The sequence below is a fragment of the Suricata suricatta genome, chromosome 9, assembly GCF_006229205.1.
Source record: "Suricata suricatta isolate VVHF042 chromosome 9, meerkat_22Aug2017_6uvM2_HiC, whole genome shotgun sequence".
NCBI classification, from domain to species: Eukaryota; Metazoa; Chordata; class Mammalia; order Carnivora; family Herpestidae; genus Suricata; species Suricata suricatta.
Genome location: NC_043708.1, coordinates 57,285,928 through 57,307,068, shown reverse-complemented (window position 1 = coordinate 57,307,068; position 21,141 = coordinate 57,285,928). Strand labels below are relative to the sequence as shown.

Genomic DNA, 21,141 nt, shown 5'->3' with positions numbered 1-21,141 from the left:
TTTCCATGTATGTGTGTTTTTTAAATCATCCTAGGAAGCTATGAGAATATTTAAAAAGGCGTTGGATATCTTTTCTCATTCTGATAAAGGACCAAATGCCGTAGCAGCTTCAGCAGACTGTCTGTATAACTTGGGTCTTTGTTACACGGAGGAAGACGACATACAAATGGTATTTTGTGTATTTAGGAGACAGGTTATTTGTGATTTTAGAAATTGATTGCTTGCATTCAGTTCTGTTTCTGAAGGCTGCCTATATAGTGATTGACTAGACCAAAGTTTCTTATAAAGGTTGGCTTATTACAATCAGTCTGTATCCTGTAATGCCTGCTGTATCATTTTACTCAATACATTTTATTTGATGCTAGTTTGTCAACAGTATTCCAAAGACTAATGTGTGTTTCCCACAAAAACAATGAATCTAACTGTAAGAAATTATTATAGCAGAATATTTTCATCACATTAACATGAATTTACTTGTTAAATTGTCAAGTACTTTAAATTAAGTGCTTCGGAATAATAATGTAGAATAACCAGAACATGAGTGGGACACCAGTTTCTTGTATTAACAACTGAATAATTCATATCAGATTGAAACTTGTTATTAAGGTGGTCAGATTCATTGAAACCAGTTGACTCAGTTATTATGTATTGATCCAACGTTTGGCTATTTTACATAATTCTCCATTTTAAACTTGTCGATGATGTGATAGAAGTAATATAATTGATATTTTACAGTGGCTAATGCTGGATATTCCATAATTCAGTCTCTCTACGCACAGGCATAGACACAGATCTGCACACACACACCATTCCAGTCTCTGTATTTAGGAGTGGGCAGTATTTGAAATTTGAATCTCCATAAACTTGAAGAAGAGTTTCACTTGATGAGTTGTTCCATTGGGAAATTCCAATAAGTATATAATTAATTATAAATATTTTCTGTGTTGTTAGCCCTTTTGGACAACTGAAGCAAACCAACATTTGCTTTACAATGTTGGGGAAAATTTTAGAGTTCCATTGTTCAGAAATGTCATAATGGTGTATCTGCTAGGATTCTTGGGCCCTCATAGCAAATAAATGTTGTGATTTCATTGAAGAAACACAATATGAAGAATAACAATTAAAATTACATCTCTAATATCTAACAACATGGATTATCAATACATCAGTCTGGGAGTAAAGGAACCTATAAATTTATAGTAATAAACCTGATTTGTTTATATTACCTTTGTTTTCTCCACAAATTTCACTGGGAAAATGTATTTCCCAAAACAAGTGAAAACTTTAAACAATTGCTATACACTGATTTATTAACACTTTGAGTTAATATATTCTACTCACTAAATGATTTTCTTTTTAACAATATACTCTTCTAGGCTTTTGATTGTTTTACAAAAGCTGTGAAAGCAAATCCTGATTTCGCAGAAGGCTTTTATCAACGTGGGCTTTGTAAAGTAAAACTGCACAAAGATAGCTCAGTCCTGGATTTTAATCGTGCAATTACCATCAATCCAAAACATTACCAGGTATTTAAATGAACAATTTCAGTGATTTGGAGAGTGTTGAATTTGCTAAAACTATTCATGCATTGATATGTCATTGTTATTAGTTAGCAAGAATCAGTTACTTATACCTAATTTTTAGCCAACTGTGTTTTGATAATCCATATATCTGCATTTCCCTTTGAACTAAAAATTTTATTTCCAATGGTGATATTTTATATGTAAAGGTGCTTTCTGAATTGTGATGTTTATAAGTATTGTTAAGATTTTACTATACCTAGAAATAATTATAGTTTTATATATTGTTATTAATTTTATTTACTTTTTATTTTGCTGTCACATTTATTCCTGCCTTTTAAGAGACTGGAGAGACAACACAAAATTCAATAGACGAAGCTGGATTGGATCTTGATTTTAAAAGCCTATGAAATTTGAATATGGACTAAATATTAGATGATTTTAGGGCAATACTATTAATTTTCTTAGATATATAGCCGTAGTGTGCTTATGTAAGAGAATGTTTGCATAATGGAAAGGAAAAAGTGGGGGTGAAGTATTATGATGTCTACAACTTATTTTCAAAGAATTCAGAAAAATAGATACAATAAGTATTGCAAAATAATAATTACTGAATCTAGATGGTAGTCAGATGATGTTCATTGTACTATTTTTTTCTATTCTATTCTATTTGAAATATTTTCTCATAAAAGAGTAGGGAAAAAGACTATATTTTATATCATCTTTGGGGTGGCATGGATTTGTTCAAACGGTTATGTATTTTGGGGAAATTGACACTTTTACTAAAATTTCCGTTCTTGCTTTCCTCTGCTCTTTCTCTGAAAAGGCATATTTAAGCCGAGCAGCCTTCTATGGCTTAAAAGGCAGATACTCCAAAGCAATTTTGAATTGTAATGAGGCCATCAAAATTTATCCTCAGAGTGTGCGAGCCTACATCTACAGAGGAGTTCTGAAGTCCTACAACAAGGTGAGGCGCTTCCGGCCTTGTTAACTGAGGTTTCAGAGTGCTCGGGTGCCAGGCTGTGACCTGCTCCCTCTTCTTCTCTCTCAGAGGAGGATTGCGGAGGTCCAAAGGACAGAACTGGAGAACACTTCATACTTTTTTCACAAAATAGTGATTTTACTTTTGGCATTTATATTTTGAAAAATACTTATTATTTATCTGATCAAGAAAGTAGTGTATATTCATTATAGAGAATTTGGAAAGTACACGGGAATAAAGGGAGAGATTAACATCACCTCCTATCCCCACTATTGAATGAAAATTCCTGAGAACATTTTGGTGTATTTACATTTAGTCTTTTTTTCCCTGAAAATATATATTTTTCCAAAATTAGGATTATGCTACTTACAAATTTGTTGTGCTTGCTATTCATCATATTTGAGGATAATATTTTTGACAATGGAATCATATTGTACCGTATTTTATTTTTAATCACTTTATTGTTGGACATTTGGGTTGTTTTATGTATTTTGCTATTTTACTATATTACTATCTTCATACAGTTACACTGAGAACAAAGTCATTGCTTGAGTTTATGATTGATTCTTATGTGGAAATTGCTGGATCAAAGGGTGTGAGTAGCACCACTGATATATGGTACTTTGTTTCTCCCTACTTTTCTTTTCTGACCTTTCTTTGTAACTATTTCATATGAAATACTTTGCAAATAATGCCTGAAAGCAAAGGTAAGACCTTGTATTACATGTTAATTCCATGAAAATTACTATCTATAGAAATGAGTGATCTAAGATATCAGGAAAGCATCAAAGAGGAAGTGAAGGAGAACATGGGTAGGAAACATGGCGATTATGTGATCTAACAGTAAGAGTGACAGAAGCAAGCTGTGGTGAATATTTGCTGGATGAATATGGCTTATTTCTCTTTTACTAATAAGAAATATAATTTTGGCTTTATAGCAATATTGGCAATAAGATAATAAACTAAATTAAAGTTGTTTGTATATTGAATTTTATTTGAAGGTAGGAGAAACATTATTATAATAATTCCTACCAAAAGATCTTCTTAATTAACTCTGTGAAAGATTAGCTTAATTGTCTTAATTTCAGATGATATGCAGAATGGTTAAATGAGTCTTCTGAAAATTCTGATAGAATCAAGAACTTATTTTACAATTAAATTTCATTCCTTTATGATTAACCCTTGTTACCTAATTATTTTTTTCTTTGTAGGCTTATAAGCTAGCGATCACGGATTTAACTATAGCTGTCAACAAGGACAAAAGCAGTTACATAGCATTTTATAATAGAGCATTATGTTACACCAAGATGAGTGAACTTCGAATGGTAAGATGACCAGTTTAGTAAGCAACACGTTAAGACATTTGTAAACACATTTCAAGTATGTGTAAAAACATTGTCTTCTTATTTCTATTATAATTTTGAAAAATAATTCCTATGGAAACACACACACACACACACACACACACACACACTTGAGAAACCAAAGAACCATTTCAAAGATATTTAATGTTTTTTTGGTCCTCACCAAATATTTTTATACCAAGCTCTGCAATGTCAAAGGAATATGAATTTTACAATGCTTATATAAGCATTTAAAGACATTTATAAATGAAAATATATTGCATAATTTCTCATTTGAGTAAAGGTTTCTACTGATACACTGCTTGCAGAATTTTTAAGGAGTGATCACTAGCAATATTGTTTTAAAATCTCAACATTAGCTAGAACAGTTTGCCAGGGTGTTTTTTGTTTTTGTTTTTGTTTTTTTATACAGTGCTCACACCACAGACACAGTAGGGAGTTTTGAATGGTTGTTTCCAGGCTTGGGACCCAATGGTCAGTATTGCCTGTGTATTTATTATGAAACTGTAACTAAAGACTGTAGTAAAACTTTTCCTCTATTTGTCATGATCCATTTTCTACCAGTGCAAGCCCTCTTTTATATTTCCTACTCTCAGCCCTCTCTTTCCTACCCTTGTAGGTTTGGCTGTTTTCCAATCGAGATTTCCCACTGGCCGGCTGGTCTCTGTCTATTAGTGCTCTGTCCCCCCTCTTGCTTCCCTTTCTCTGTTGCCTGCTTGCCTTCCTTTATTTCTCTCTACTTCCATCGTCAGTGAAGCATTCCTTTAAAGTACTACATCACATTCCTACTGTTCTGTTTCTCCTTGAAATTTGGCCAGTTAAATTTGCTTAAAACATTTGGAGATTTAGAAACTCATTTGCTATGGAAGGGGAAAAGTTGAGCTCCATTTTTTCCACCTAAGAGATTGCAGAATTCCTGGTAACCAGTCTTATCAGGTTGCCTCCAGAAATGTTGAGAAATGAATAAGTAATTTTTAACAAAGGAGTTGTTAAGATTCTAAGACCTAATTAAAGGATCATTTATCAGAGTACCTGCATAGCAGGTGTCTTTGACAACTCCCTCCCCACCCACTTTCCTGCCTTTTCTGGGTAACTCTTAAGCCACGAACAATGGGCTAGGTAGGGGCAGGGAACTCCCATTTTTGTTATCTCTGATATACAACAAAGTCAGTGTTCTATGAATGGGAAAAATCAAAAACTGCCTAGAGACCTAACTGGAATAATAACATTTTGGTTATTTTAGAGCTGCTGTGTAACCAACACACATTTCATTGAATTGAGTCATTTTACAAGGAGAAGTTAGAAACACATCCAAGTCCCAGAGAGAGTAGAGGCCTACACTGGTATTCACAGGTTTGTTTGCTTCTGGTTAACAGTCATTAGGTGGCTTTGTAAAAGCATCTGACGTCCAGCATGTGGACCGGATGTCATTTAACAGTGTCACCTCCTCCCTTTTTGTCTACCTCCCTGTTTCTCAGCATTCCTGCCATCACTAGCCTGAGAAAACCCAAGTATCTTTCTGTAGAAAATGCACTTAGGCATTCTTCCAAGTTATACTTGGGAAAAAAATTAAGAAAAGATGAATTCAATTCTGCTTTCAACCACTGTATATTAATATAAATAACAGTTACCACTTACTTAGGGCTTATTGGGTAACTAGCACAGGGCTAAATGCTTTACCAACATAAAATCAAAATGTTTTTAAGTGGGCAATTACAACAATATGATAAATTATTACTATCCCAATTTTGCAGACAAAGAAACTGAGGCTTAGTGTTAAGCAATTTCCCCAAGACTGAAAAGCTAAGTAATAATAGCAGAGGCACGATCCAAATCCTGCTCATTGATGTTCGTGAAATCTCATTTCCCTGCTTTTGTTTCATCTTGTGTCACATATTCAGCTGCTTAGTGGATCCCTAAGGCAGCTTAAAGATTTTACATTATGTTATTGTGTGAAAGGAAAATTGCTAACATTCTAGTTTTGTTTTTGTTTTATAAAAATTATGAATTATTTTTACAGCCCTGGCATAGGTCCACTGATAATTATGTCACAATGAACATATAGGATCTTTAATTGTACAGTTCTTTTAGACATTTGAGTGCCTAGTAATGAAACACTAGAGAAGGACCAATGAGCAAATAGCGAAATAGTACTTATTTGCATTTTCAGTTAGTATGTGCTACAAGCATATATGGTTGGCCTTTTTCTGATGAAACCGTATGACTTTTTTTTGACAAAATATTCAGCAGGAAAATGAATGAAGAGATTTAGCTCCAACCAAATTTGGGATATTCCTAGTACCTGGTATAGAGTAGATGACCAGTTAAATTTAGTCAATAATAATAATAATAATAATAAAGGTTAAAGTAATGGAGAAAGGTTCTATGAGTTGATCATTCTTAGTTTAGACTAATGTTTTTACAAAACATGAGTATGCTTATTAAAGGGCTTATCAAGAGTGCTTATTGGTTAGTGTATTAAAATCTATTTACAATGATTCATGATTTATTCAACAAAAATTTATATAATTCCTATTATGTACAGGCACTGAACTAGTTACAGGCTTTACAGTGGTGAACAAAATAGATAAGCTCTACCTCCATAAAACTTAGGTTTCAGTGAGGAAAACAATAAAACACTAAAGACAAATTAAATTTTAAAAGGTAGCAAGTGCTCTGTTTTCATGTCAACAGTCGTTCGATGTTGTATTCCACCCCCCCTCAAACCATATACAATAAAAATGCTTAGCTTGATTCACAGATAACATGTGAAAAGTGAGCACAGAGTGGACCATTTATTAAAGCATAGCAGTATCTAGCAGTATCTATAATACTTAAGGGGACCCATTAAAACTAAATGATTATTTTTGGCCATAAATGTAAGTCACATTAAAGAACTGATGTGAGGTCCTAGTTTGGGCATTAACACATTTGCTCATAGGCAATGTAGTAAGGCTCCAGAGTTAAATCTAGATTGTAAGTGGTTATTTTATCTTTAGGCATTAACAGATTATGGAATTGTGCTGCTTCTTGATGCTGGAGAAACTGTGATGTTAAATACCTTCATTAATCGTGGACTCATCTACATAGAATTAGAGCAGTATACTTTCGCATTGGAGGTAAACCTTGTTTCCTTGTGAAAATGAACCTACCTAACTTTGCATGTTCTGTTCTGAAAGCTAGTGAATACTTTTCTTTTGGTAACAAATGGCAGTATTAATGAACAGTAACAACTTTAGCAAGAATTGTATTGAAGTACTTTGAATGACTAATAGAATATTGGCCAAGAAAGCATGTACTTTACTTGGTTTTGATTATAGGTAAATAGCTAATATTTAAAAAAAATGTTTCTGATTTGATAAAGTATCAAGGCACCCCACCCCCCAGGGAGTATCTTGGCTACACACAAAACTCAATTATTTGGCAAATAGAATGATTTATTTTGCTGCTCAGTGCTAATTCTTTCTCATTCACAATTTTTCTCATTCCCCATTGACAATATATCAAGATAAACCTGTTTGTTTATTTAGGGCAGAAAATAGCTGCTCAAAATAGGCCACTGGGAATAGACTTTTAAGTTAGTGGACTCAGGCACTCAGAATTGCAATGGAAGATAGCATCTGTAGTGTATCAGAAGAGAAACAGGTGGTTTAAAATGTATTTTCATAATTAATTATTAGGGCACCTGGGCAGCTCAGTTGGTTAAGTGTATGACTTCAGCTCACGTCATAATCTCGTGGTTCATGAGTTTGAGCCTTGCAGCAGGCTCTATTCTGATGGCTTGATGCTTGTTTCATATTCAATGTCTCCCTCTCTCTCTGCCCCTTCCTTACTTACACTCTATCTCTCTCTCAAAAATAAATAAACATTAAAAAATTTAAAAAATAATGATTACTAGTTATAATTAACAGAATTCACCATTATCTTATTTGTATTTTCTGTTTTAAATTAATTTTGGAATTTATATGTAGCAAGAATTAAATAGCAATATGAGTGTTGTAGTTAAATAATGGCAGTTTTGCTTTTGTTTCTAAAGAACCACAACAGGATATTATGTAGTGGAGTGGTCCCTAATTTTTTCACTTCCAGACATAGCTTGTATTATTTCTATGCCTGGGAGTCATCTTTTGAGATTCTGCCCCCACAGAATTACTTATTGTTAAGGATATGTCTGAGAAGCCTTATTCTAGGCAATTTATACTGTGATGAAATGCAATTTCAAGATTTGAACTCCTTCAGGGTTTGGTTTTGAGATATACCATTCAGAATTCTCTCAGGTAGGCGGAGCTCAAGAAGTTCTTTGGAGTAGGCAAGTAAGCTCTGGAACTCTGGGCAACAGTGTTGAGTGGAGCAAGTGAGGACAATAGGGGTTGGGAGCAAAATACCTCCGCCGTTGGAGAATTAAATACAGTTTCTATGTTATCTACAAGTACATATTTGTTTAGTACTTAGTAAAATATTTCAGCTAAGAAGTACTGGGATAAGATTTGAACTCAGATTTTTCTTGATTCCAAATCCTATGTTCTCTCTGAAAAGGCAAGTAACTGACATTGGCATTGAAGCCATGGGAATCATGAAGACAAGAGTTCCAGTTCTTGAGAACGTCATGGTCTAATGGGAATCATTCTGGACCCTTCTCTTTCTTTACCCCACAAGTCCAGTCAGCTCTACTGTCAAAGCATATTTTGAATTCATCACTTCTCACTTTGCCACCACTGTCCTCCTAATTCAATTCTCAACCATCTCTTCCTTGGACTGCTGTAGTAGCTTTTTAACTGGCCTTTCTGCTTTTGCTCTTGTTCCTCGACATCCTGTTCTTTACACAGTAGCCAGAGAGGTCTCTTCAAAACATAAAGAAGGTCAAGTTATTTCTTTGTTTAAAAAGTTCCAATGGTTTCCCATCACATTTAGAATAAAATCTGAATCCTTGACTATGGCTAGCCAAGACCTCACCTGGTATGACTGTTGCCCCTGATCTGACTTGATGGTCAGATGCTCTTCTTTCCTTCACTCATGTCACTCCATCTGGCCCTTTGCTATTCCTTGGAAATGCCAGGCTCCCGTCCTGCCTCAGAGTCCTCACACAAGCTACTCACTAAGCAAGCACAGAACACTCTTACTACTGATCTGTCTGTGGTGCCTATCCTCCCTTTAGTTTCTGCCCAAATGTGGCCTTCTTAGTCAAACCGACCATAGATTAATTAAAATGCAATGTTAAAAAAATAACTCAAAATAAGTCCAGAAAGTGAAAACAAAGAGACATAAAACAAAGGAAAGAACAGAAAACAAATAATAAAACGGTAGACCTAAATCTAATTATATCAGTAATTACATTAAATAGAAATGGTCAAAATATACCAATTAAAATAATGCGAATGTCAGATTGGAATTTTTAAAAAGCTCCAGCTATATTCTAGCTATAAGAAATATACTTTAAATGATATAGATAGGTAAAAATCTAGGAAAAAGCATGCCCTGAGAACACTAATTAAAAGTAAAAAAAGAAAAAAGATTTTTTTGTTATGGGGTGTAAAAAATTAAATAAAAAAATGCAAGTTGAAAAAACCCAGTGAAACTATATAAGACTTTTAATAATAGGGTTAGATAAAAACAAACAAACAAACAGACAAAAACAAGAAAGAGCAGTCTTAAAACTGCCCAGGGAAACATTTTTAGTGGGAGTGACTGATTAATAGTGAGTTTAAGCAGGATGAGTACTGAAAACCTAGAAGTCGTATGACCTTCATAAGAGCACATTGACCAGGAAGTAGAGTGCAGCACTTAGACTGGCATTGTTTAGGAAGTTAATAGTTAAACTGGTTGGATTGAGAACATTTGTTTATCCCTTTGTCCTCTTGAAAACTTACCAGGAAGATAGTAAAGGAATAAAAAATATATAATTCCACAAAGTTCAAGATCGTGGAGAAGAGCTGTTCGTGGTACCCAAAACTACTACTTAAGATTTTAATACCTTAAACTTAAAAATAAATGAGTAGCCAAGAATCCTACACTTTGGTGAAGTAAAACAGAGATTAAAGCAAGCAATGGGAATAGGTATATGGGATGGTGGCAGGAGGTGTGAAGTGCATGGAGCGATGGTGTAAGATAGCTAAACTGTATCCTGTGGAGATGTTAAACATGATAGGATACTCATGTTATTTAGAAATTGGAAAGTAAATAGCAAAAACAAAAAACAGCAAGCTGTAAAAACAATTGCCTCTGGGGAGTGGGAATCAGGTAACGAAAGGGGGAGCAGGAGGTCACTGTAAGCTTTGCAAGTTTTCTAGTTTTATTAGACCCTACACACTGTATACAGATTGGCTTGATAAGAATAAAAATAAATAAATAACAAATATCTTTACAGGCAGTTTACAAATTACAAAATAAAACTGGTCTTATTAAACAAGAAGAAGTTGAGGGAATGTGGAGACATGGCGGCCATTAGTTTTGACCATGCTTTCAAAGAGATGCTCTTTCAAGGACAGGAACTAGAATGATAGGGCCATGTGTAGTTTGCGGGCGTTGGGGTTGAGGGAAGGCACTTTGGGGTGGAGCAGTGAGACAAGTATTAAAGACACAGAAGACAGCAAGGTTATAATGGAGCAGGTATCCAGAGGAGACAGGAAGGAATGAGGTCCCATCCCACCCTCTGACGCAGAGAGCCAGACAGAGTGGGTGAAGGTCTTTACAAATAAACTCTTCAGTGGAGGGACTGAGAATTGAGACTTTGCTTTACTTATGAATGGTTTTTTATTTATGATCTCCATATTAGAGAAAGGATTAATGCAGATGAGAAAAAGAACAAAAATGCTGTTAGCGTTATTTTAAGTAATCCTAACAGTCATCATTTATGTCTATTGCTAATAACACCTAATTACTATATAGTGTAAATGGTTATGTATATAAAGTCAGGTTGACATTTATAAATTTCATATGATTCCAAAACAGAACTTGGAGTTCTCAGCCTTTTAAGTTTATGATCACTCCCCGCAACTCCTTAAATTAATAAGAATGTTTGCAACAAATCTCACACTTACACATTTGCCTCTATTTTAGCCAAACAATCCTTCTAGGGGAACTAGCTAGCAGCATACTTAATTAGATGATATTTGATTAGACAATAATTTTCTTATTTTTTTCAAAATGTTTCCACTTAGTATCAAAATATATTTCAGGAATCTAAGTGGGGAATCCACATTCACAGATTGGTCTTGGTGACTAATACCTTCCTCCCCCAGTAGGATTACAGAATGCTCAGTTGACCCCACTACTCCATCTTTCACCCCAGTATTTGCAGAAAACTCATTCTACCCCCACAAGACAGTCAGCTTCCTCCCTTGGTACAACCCCAACCCTGGACGGTTGGCGGAAGAAAGACAGGGAGGAGATGAAAGAGCGGGACCCAAGGAGAGGGGACCATCTGTTAGGCTTAGCCCCTCTCCGGCATATACTAGAGGACAATGTTAGGGCCACAGAGTCAGAACCTCTTCTAGACGGAGCACTTTAATTCTCTTAACAACCTCTTCCCCAGGGTCATTCAAGTCTATCCAACCTGACTTCTGTAACTTGAAATCATGGGGTTAGAATTTACATTACTCCCTTTCAGGAGGCTTCTAGGATTCCTGGACAAAATGATACACTTCTTCCCAGAAGTGTGGATTCCAAAGGTAGGAGCAGCCTTAGCTAATCCACACAAAAGGCCCAGTTATATGCTTTAACTGGGCCTGGGTGTCTGCTTGCCTTATAGACATGTAATGCCAAAGCTTGTCTCTGAGTGAATTTCTCTTTCTGTCTAGATGGGGAAGTATCTGGTAATGTGCACTCAGAAAACAAAGCAAAACAAAACAGAAAACAAACAAAAAACCAATAACAATAAAAAGAAAGCAAATGAAGTATCTCCTTACACACATCAGGGCAAAACCACAAGGAAAGAGGAGACCAGTAGCCTAAGAGTCTGAGTGAGTTTTTAGTATGGGTTTCCTCTGCTCCATCCATTCTCACTAGCTATGATATTAAAAGGGGGGAAAGGTTTTAGGAAGATGTATGTATATATTTATATATATATTTTTTTATTTTTAAAAATGTTTATTTTTGACAGAGAGAGAGAGAGTGAGAGACAGAGAGAGACAAAGCATGAACAGGGGAGAGACAGAGAGAGAGGGAGACACAGAATCCCAAGCAGGCTCCAGGCTCTGAGCTGTTAGCAGAGAGCCCCACACGGGGCTCAGACCCACAGACCGTGAGATCATGACCTGAGCTGAAGTCAGAAGTTTAACCAACTGAGCCACCCAGGTGCCCCAGAAGATGTATATTTTTAATGCTTGTGTTAATTATGTTCATAGTAGAATCAAAGTTAGAAGGAAGTTTAAGAAAGCACAGAAGATAGTGCTGCAAAATTAACAAAATCCTGTAAAACTGTTTCAGGATTTTAAACAAGCTGCGCTGATAAGCAAGACTAATGTGAGCCTTTGTCAAGCCACTGCCATGTGCTATCACAGGTACGGAGGGCAATGTATGTCGACATGAAAGCAGGTGGGACCATCCAATTTATAGTAATGAGAGAAGAATAGAAGAAACAGAGGTAAATGTTGTGGAAGTAACAGAGTACAAAAATGGGGAGAGACAGATTCCCTCTACAGAAGTGGCTGGCACGCCTGAATGTGTCCTTCGCACCCTTCTACCTTCTGGTAAGTGATTCAGCCAAGTCTGCAAGAAGATACCTGTATCATGGCATTGGAGTGCCCACCTGACACAAGCCCATCTACTGGACAGGACCTTGGTAATATACTGGGTACAATCATGCATACCTTTAAATAGCTAAGAACAAAATCAAACTAATTAAGTTTGTTCATCAAATGGAGCTAACTTTTAAAAAGCATGTTTCTTGGAAGAGAGGGTGGTTTCAAAAAATAATATATTTTCAAGAATATTTTGCATTTAGAAAACATAGTTCTAAATCTAAAACTCATTACAATACCAGTAAATATCCATAAAATACAATAAAATCTACCAGAAAACCCCCATATTACTAAAACATTGTTACCTGTTTCTGGGGTTCTTACAAAAATAAGCAAGTTATAGAAGGGGAGAAAAGAGCAGTTACATAGGCTAAAATACAGAAGATGATCAGTTAAATACTTACTTAGTGTTAACTGTAATGTTTCTACATGTATATTTTGCTTTTAAAAGCATAGAGGTTCACACATGATGATTTTAATGTGGAATAAAATGTGCTTGATTAAGTAATAGTTTACATCATTATTTTTCATGAAACAATAGCAATTAATTGGAAGGGAAATTTGGGTATTCATAAATTATGTAGAGTAGGCTCTGTAAATATCCAGTTTAGAGGATAGAATACAGTTTGAATTATTTATGAAATCAACATTCTTTGTTTTCCTTAAGGACATAGGTAGTCCAGCTACATTTCCCTATGAGAATAAGACTTACGTTTTTTAATGAACATAGTAATATAATAACTGGTACTTGTGGGAAGTATCACTGTGTTAAAAAGCATTTAATTTTATACGTGCAGCAGAACGTAGTCACACCATTGTCTGGGTTAACCCAGCAACCTTTGTATAACTTGTGTCTTTAGGAAATTGTCATTCTTAAAAAGAGATGGACTAATGATGATTGATGTGTTTGTTTTGGTGGATGAATGCAGACGAAAAATGTGAGGCCATTCTCTTAAAATTAAAAAAAAAAAAAGACTCCAAAAATTTCTCTCAACCTCATTCCTATGTTTAGCAACTATTAGAGACAGTAAAGTTCTCTCTCTGTCGGTTCCCAATCTCTTTTATGAAATGTAATCACTGAGTCTATATGGCAGAGCCTCCTTAAGCTGACGCTGCTTTGCAATTCCAAATAACCCAACTTCCATCAGCCGACTGGAATCTCTATTGTCCTTTAATAAAAGTAGAATTTAAATCAACAGTAAAGCCCTGATAACTCGCAGTCCTGATTCCATGTGGTTTCGGTTTCACTGGGTTTGGCAATAAGGAATGTTTAGTGATTGGTTGTATTTATTTCTGGGAATGCAGTTTTGCTTTTCAAGGTATGCCATAACATAGTTTTACCACAGCCACATGGTTTCTAAGTATTGAGATTCATTATTGATGTCTTAGAGTGGGGAAAGTAAAAGTTTTTTCATTTGGAAAATTCGGGAAAAAAAGGAATAACTCTTTAAATTTTAGGACTTTGATCTTTGAACTCATGGGGTTGCAGACTTTTGAAGTATGCTTTTGTATCTCTCTGGCTCTCACTCTTGTGGTTGCTAGGAGACAACATTCCTTCGGCTGAATATCCTACTTGTTGTCCAATTTGGTCACTAGGAGTGTTATGGTAGAGTTAATTTTTAGATCTCTTTGAGAAAGCCACCTTCAGATTAAAAAAAAAAATGCCACAGAGAGAAAGCCTCATGTACTGAGTTATATATCCTATCCACTTTTTATTCTGATACATTTATTTTATTATTCTTATATTTGCATAAAATACTTTTGAATCCTGGACTCTGCAAACCACATTCTTTAGTTTTGGGAGGTATTTATGATTTATTTGTACAACTCAGTAGGCACATCTGGTCACGTATGTGATTAATTTGAAAATGCAGTGGACCTTTGTGTCTGTGGCCTCACCTGCACGCTCAGCACATGGTCCAGAGTTATGGACACGGTAATGAAAATCGTGCACCTTCTGAAGTGATCATGTTATTTTGAATTTAAAAAAGCACATTTTATTTTAGAGAAAACAATTTAGTATACTTTTACATATATTTGTAATTGATGCTTAATAATTTATGTCTTGATTAATATATGTATCCTAATATAACATAGATACTCTACCACGTTTTTCTATGGTTTAACTACATGTGATTATTTAACAAGAGCTTCAATCTAGGATATTGTGTGATATTCACATCTTTGGGAAAATGGAATTACTATTTCTATAATGGTATCTGTTTCATTTTTTTTTTCTTTCTATTTTTATGGAGGGGAGGGACTGGAAAGTCTCTAGTTTTGGCACTGTCACCTCCTGTGGACTTAAGTTTTAGTCATTGTCAGGTGTAAAGAACTTGCTAGATGTCTTTCAAGGTCCCTTTCCAGATTTAAGCTTTAATAATTATTTACTTAGTCTAAATAGACTAGGTGCTCATTAAACTTTAGTGCTGATAACTAGATGGGTATAGAAAAATAGCTTCAATTTATTGCCTCATTGTTTTCTTTTAAAATTGGTTAGTTTAGGGGCACCTGTGTAGCTCAGTTGGTTAGATGTCTGACTCTTGATTTCTGTAAAGGTATGCTTCATGGTGTCTGGGTTCAAGCCCCACGTCAGGCTCTGGACTGACGGTGTGGAGTCTGCTTCAGATTTTCTCTCTCCCTTTCTTTCTGCCCCTCCCCAACTCATGTATTCTCTCTCTCTCTCTCTCTCTCTCTTTCTCAAAAAAAATATAAAATTTAAAATTGGTTAGTTTATACAAAAAGTGAGGTTATGTTTTGTAAACCATATATTGGTGTACATACAAGGGATTTTTAATTTCCTTCTGTGTATGATGCAATTTGAATGTTGATATACTAGAATCATTTCAATGATTTGTGGGGGAAATATGAGAGAATGGGATTGCTGTGGAAATTTTGGCTTACATAATCACCATAAATGCATCATAAGTAAACAGTTTGTTACCCATAAAAGTACTAAGCATAACATAACCTATCAGCTAAATGCATTTTATACAAAATTACTATGGTCTAATTATTCTAGATAAAGAATTTTGTATCCAAAACCGAGGGTATCACAATTCCAGATTTCCAAATATACTACAAAGCTGTAGCAATAAAAACTGTATGATATGAGCACAAAAATAGGCACATGGACCAATGGAACAGGATAGAGAGCCCAGAAAGAAACCATACTTGTATGATCAATCAATCTACCCCAAAAGAGGCAGGAATATACAATGGGGAAAAGACAGTCCTTTTTTGAGACAAAGTCTCATAAATGCTGTTGGAAAAACTAGATAGCTACATGCAAAAGAATGAAACTGGACCACTTTCTTACACCATATACAAAAATAAGTTCAAAATGGATTAAAGACCTGGAGCGCCTGAGTGGCTCAGCTGGTGGAGTGTCTGATTCTTGATATCATCTCAGGACGTGATCTTGTGGTCATGAGATCAAGTCCCACAGTGGGTTCCACAGTGCACATGGAGCCTGCTTTGGATTCCTTCTTTCTACTTCTCTCTTTGTCCCTCCCACATGTGTGCACATGCAAGCATGCTCTCTCTCAAAATAAATTAATAAACCTTAAAAAGTGGGTTAAAGACCTACATGTGAAGCCTGAAACCATAACAGTCCCCAAAGAAAACATAGGCAGTATTCTCTTGGATAAGTCTTAGGAACATTTTTCTGGATATATCTCCTCTGGCAAGGTAAACAAAAGCAAAAAGAAACAATAGGGACTACACCAAAATAAAAAGCTTTGCACGACAAAGGAAACCTATTGAATGGGAGAATTAATTTGCAAATGATATATCTGATAAGGGATTAATATCTAATATATATGAAGAATTTATGGAACTCAACACCTCCCCCCTCCCCCCAAATAATTGGATCAAAAATGGGCAGGGAGCTTGTATAAATATTTTTCCAAAGAAAACATACAGATGCCTACAGGTACATGAAAAGATGCTCAACATCACTCATCATCAGGAACATGCAAATCAAAACCACAATGAGAGATTATGTCGCACCATTAAAATGGCTAGTACCAAAAAGACAAGAAATAACAAGTGTTGGCGAAGATGTGGAGAAAAGGGACCCCTCGTGGTGCACTGCTAAGAATGTAAATTGGTGCAACCAGTGTGGAAAACATTAAGGAGTTTCCTTAAAAAGTTAAAAATAGAAATACCATATGATCCAGTGATTCCATTACTTTACCCAAAGAAAACAAAAACAGTAATTTGAAAAGATCTGTGCAGCCCTATGTTCATTGCAGCATATTTACAAAAACCAAGATATGGAAGTAACCCAAATGCTCTTCGATAGATGAATGGATAAAGAAGATGTCATAGACACACACACACACACACAATGGAATTACTTAGCCATTAAAAAAAAAGCCATTTCCAATAGCATAGATGGACTTAGAGGATAGTATGCTAAGTGGAATAGATAAGACAGAGAAAGACAAATGTGGAAGTTAAAAAACAAAACAAAGGAGCAAAAATACAAAAACAGAAACAGACTCCTAAATACAAAGAACAAACTGGTAGTTTCCAGAAAGGACAGGGATGGGGAATGGCCAAAATAGGTGAGGGGACTGAGAGGTACAAAGGAAAACAAAAGAATGCTTTATCCTCTTTCAGAATGATTTCTGTGAACAGTGAGAATGTAGCCTCGGGCATTGTTACCTTCTATTCAGTGAACTTTTACCTCTCCAATAGTGCCAGTGATCAGGAGACCAGCAGAAGTTCACTGTAAACTACTGAGGGAAGTGAATCTGTGTTTTCTTAGTAATAATCTACAGAGAGAACTCAGTAGATACCAACTGACTCATATATGTGAATGCTCACTTTCCCCTGTCTGTACTAGAAGGAAGTACTAGCTTCCTGGTATTTCACTGTTGATTCTTGTATGATCTTCTGACAGAACACCTGATGCCCCACTTTTGGGGAGTGTTTGCCAAAATATGCAGCAAATATGGTAAGTATCTAATTATTCTTCATGGCTTAGACAGGCATTAAACAATATTGAATCACATTGTGAGAAACTGAATTGCTTTTCAAACTCAAACTGATTCTTTCTCAAACCTTATGAATATATCAAGGAGGAAGTCCCAGCCAAAACCTAGTCTAAACATCTTTCCAGCACTTTGTAATAGATGCTGCAGCCCTCAGGTTCAGTTTTCTGCAGACCATAGTATCCAACTCCAATAGCTATTTATTTTTATGGTTGTGTTCTATTTATGGCATGAAATATTAATTTTGTATTTGTAGGATTGAAATTAAGTTGCATTTTAGAATAAACTGAGTTAAGGGGCGCCTGGGTGGCTTAGTTGGTTAAGTGTCCGACTTTGGATCTCGCGGTTTATGAGTTCGAGCCCCTGTGTCAGGCTCTGTGCTGACAACTCAGAGCTGGCAGCCTGCTTGATTCTGTCTCCCTCTCTCTCTGCCCGTACCCCACTCATGCTCTGTCTCTGTCTCTCTCTCTCGAAAAAAGAAACATTAAAAAAATAAATTGAGTTAAATGAAACTGGTGATTTGGCTTAAAGAAAAAATGCTCAGTAAATGATAGCGTAGGTAGAACATAGGGCAGCTGTCACAAAGGAGGGGCTGAAGGTTGGGAAACACTGCTTAAAGATCTATTCCTGAGTAATATCTAGGAGATGACAATCTCTAGAATAGTTTCCCTGGGCTCCATGTATTTTATGAAGGAAAAATTAGCAAAGTAGTGATGCATCTTGTTAGATTTTGAGACCTTTTTGAGAGGTAATGAAGAGCTGGGAGAAAGATGATCATCTTTTTTGAGGGTTTCTTTGCTCAGTAGTTTCACACATGCTCATTTGCTCCTTAGAACAACTTTGAAAAATTAATCTTAATTTACACATTCAGGTTTAGATCTGAGCTTCAAGCCTTTCTTCTGACTACACTGTTGAGGTATCAGATCTTGTGCGCCAACGGCAGGGAGGTTGAAAGTGAAGAACGTGAGCAGGGATGACCGTATGGAAAAGCATGGTGTTTGGGGTTATAGTTTACCCAAGTCTGGATCCTAGATACGTACACTGTTGAACGTCAGGATGCTATTTACTGCCATTTACTGCACACAAACTTTTCTGAGCCATTTTCTTTTCATTTACAAAATATAGAAAATTATAACTAGCTTAAGAATTGTTGGAGGGATTAAGTGAAATAGCGTAGGTAAAACATTTAGCATAGCACCTGGTACATAAGCTGTTACTCAATGTTAGCTCCCTTCTAGAGCCTGTATATAATTATTCGATATGCATCTACAATGGAAAAGTGACACTGTCTGCCTACAAACAAATATTTGATTCTTTTACTCGCCCTCACCCCACCACAAGAGAATAATTAGGGACCAGAGGTAGAGTTATCACTTACTCACGTGTATTCACAAGTTAATAAATCAAATGCATTTCATTTTTTTTTCTTTTCTCCTTTCCTGGTATCACAAAGAAAGCATTTCCCTTTATGGAAGATCTGAAATAAGACCAGCCATGTGATAAAAATTTGGTTCCTTTCACTGTATAAGGAAATGTGAAATACATAAATACATTTATTTTAATCTGATTTTAGTTTATTTCCATCAATAGTAGTGTATGTTTTTCTGTACTGGACACTGCTAGCTGTTAAAAACAAGTTCAAGTATACCATTCAGACTTTTATAGTTCTGAAAAAAGAACTCTAGAATACCATCCCAACATATTCTGCTCAAAAAATGGCTTTTACCTCCTCTCTTTCCTTTCACCAAAATCTTCAGAGACCAGCCAGACTTCCTTAGGTCATATGAACTCACATACTCACTTCTTATTATGGTTAATAAAAATGAAAGATTTTTTTTTATAAGGACCAATGCAAATCATCACGAGTAAATTATATACAGAATGGCACTTAGAAAATTCATCAGGAAGCATCAATATTTTCATTTATTTTCAGAAATAAGGAGTTTAAAGAAGCTGTTGATTTCTTCACCTGGGCTCTTAAAATTGACCCATGTTTTCTGGATGCTTATGTTGGACGGGGAAATTCTCACATGGAGTACGGCCATGATGAAGCCGCCAAACAGGCGCAGAAGGACTTTCTGAAAGCGTTGCACATGAATCCAACATACACGAAAGCCAGAATTAGTTTAGGCTATAATTTGCAGGTAGTATTCTATAACAACAGATTGCCCCATGAAAGCACTTTTTGGAAAAAGGGGAAGAATGTATTTGGCCCTTTACTGGTGATTGGGGTACATGTTATTTCTTTGGTTTATGTACATTTTACCTTTCCCTTAAGTTTAGAGCAGCCGTGAGAAGCTAGGGTTTACTATCAGGGAGTCTGCCTGGGGACCACACCCAGTGACCTGGCGCATTAGTGAGATGATGACCTTTTGAACCTGAGGTTTCCGAATGCATGTCCTGCCTTACCTTACCCCCCTTACAGACATCTTTCGAAATTTGCCTGGTGGGTTTCCCATATAACTACCTGGCTAACATTTGTTTCACTAACTCATATTGGGCCCCATAGCTATTGTCTTGTTGAATTAATGAAAACCTAGAGAGAATAAACAATGCATGAGAGTTTTGAAGTGGACGTTAGCCGTAAAATGGTCAGATGACCACTGTATAGTGATTTAGGTCATCTTCCAAATGGCAGTGAATGAGAACTTGCTGGGCAGGCAAGAGACTAGGTATGTGTCCTTTCAGCAAGTGTTACTAGTAGACTTAAGCAGGTCTCTGAATGGTTTCTGGAACACTCTGACCTGACCCATGCACTCGAACCTATTTGTACTAATAAACTATGTAGCAACATTCTTGGGATGAAGTGCTAAGTGTGCTGTATTTTCCATGGAGAGGAACTGAGTAATTTAAAATTGTATTCTCTTTTTTAAAATCTGTCTCTAGTATTCAAAATTTTAGACAATGGGCAACAAATATGTTTAAAATATTGTATTTTGCAGAAATTCCTGTTAATCTGCAATTAAAGTTGATTTTTTAAGATTAGAAAATAAATGAGTTTGATCTAATAATATTAATAATATTGGAGTTGATAATTAGGATTGGTGGTTATATTGAGGTGTGCCCAAGAACTTATAATAAGGGACATAAGCTTGCCTTCTGAGACTTAAACATAAAATTAACCATTATTGGATCACAGTAGAAAGCTGCAAAGTCAATTTGAAGAGACAGGATGACTCCCAAAGCTGCTAGAGCTAACTGCAGTCCAATGAAATGTGTTAACATTGTCATTCAGTACATTCATTCAGTAGGCATTTTACTGAGCACCTAATATAGGGTAAGAACTGCTCTAGGCCTAGGAATATACAGTAAACCAAATATACTTGGTTTTTCTGACAGAGTTTCCCACCTACCAGAGAGATGAGTATCAAGCAATCATATGAACAATTATTTAATTATACTTATGATAAGTGCAACAAAGGAAAAGGATGTGTTTTAGGACAACTTATAACAAGGGAACTTAGATTTGTTGATGGGGTAAGGGAGGGCTTTTTGAGAAATAAACATTTAAAGGGAGTGTGAAAGACTAGTAATCAG

At 35.7% G+C, this 21,141-nt stretch overlaps 1 protein-coding gene across 1 annotated transcript in view; it reads left to right on the top strand.

The window, feature by feature from the left end:
- Positions 1–21,141, top strand: part of LOC115302217 (tetratricopeptide repeat protein 6-like) — a 46,414-nt gene that overhangs the window by 15,727 nt on the left and 9,546 nt on the right. Inside the window, exons 4-8 of the mRNA XM_029952192.1 lie at positions 35–169; positions 3,714–3,827; positions 6,866–6,985; positions 12,291–12,364; positions 19,538–19,748. Of these exons, the coding sequence (XP_029808052.1) occupies positions 35–169; positions 3,714–3,827; positions 6,866–6,985; positions 12,291–12,364; positions 19,538–19,748 (654 nt within the window). The remainder of the gene's footprint in view (positions 1–34; positions 170–3,713; positions 3,828–6,865; positions 6,986–12,290; positions 12,365–19,537; positions 19,749–21,141) is intronic.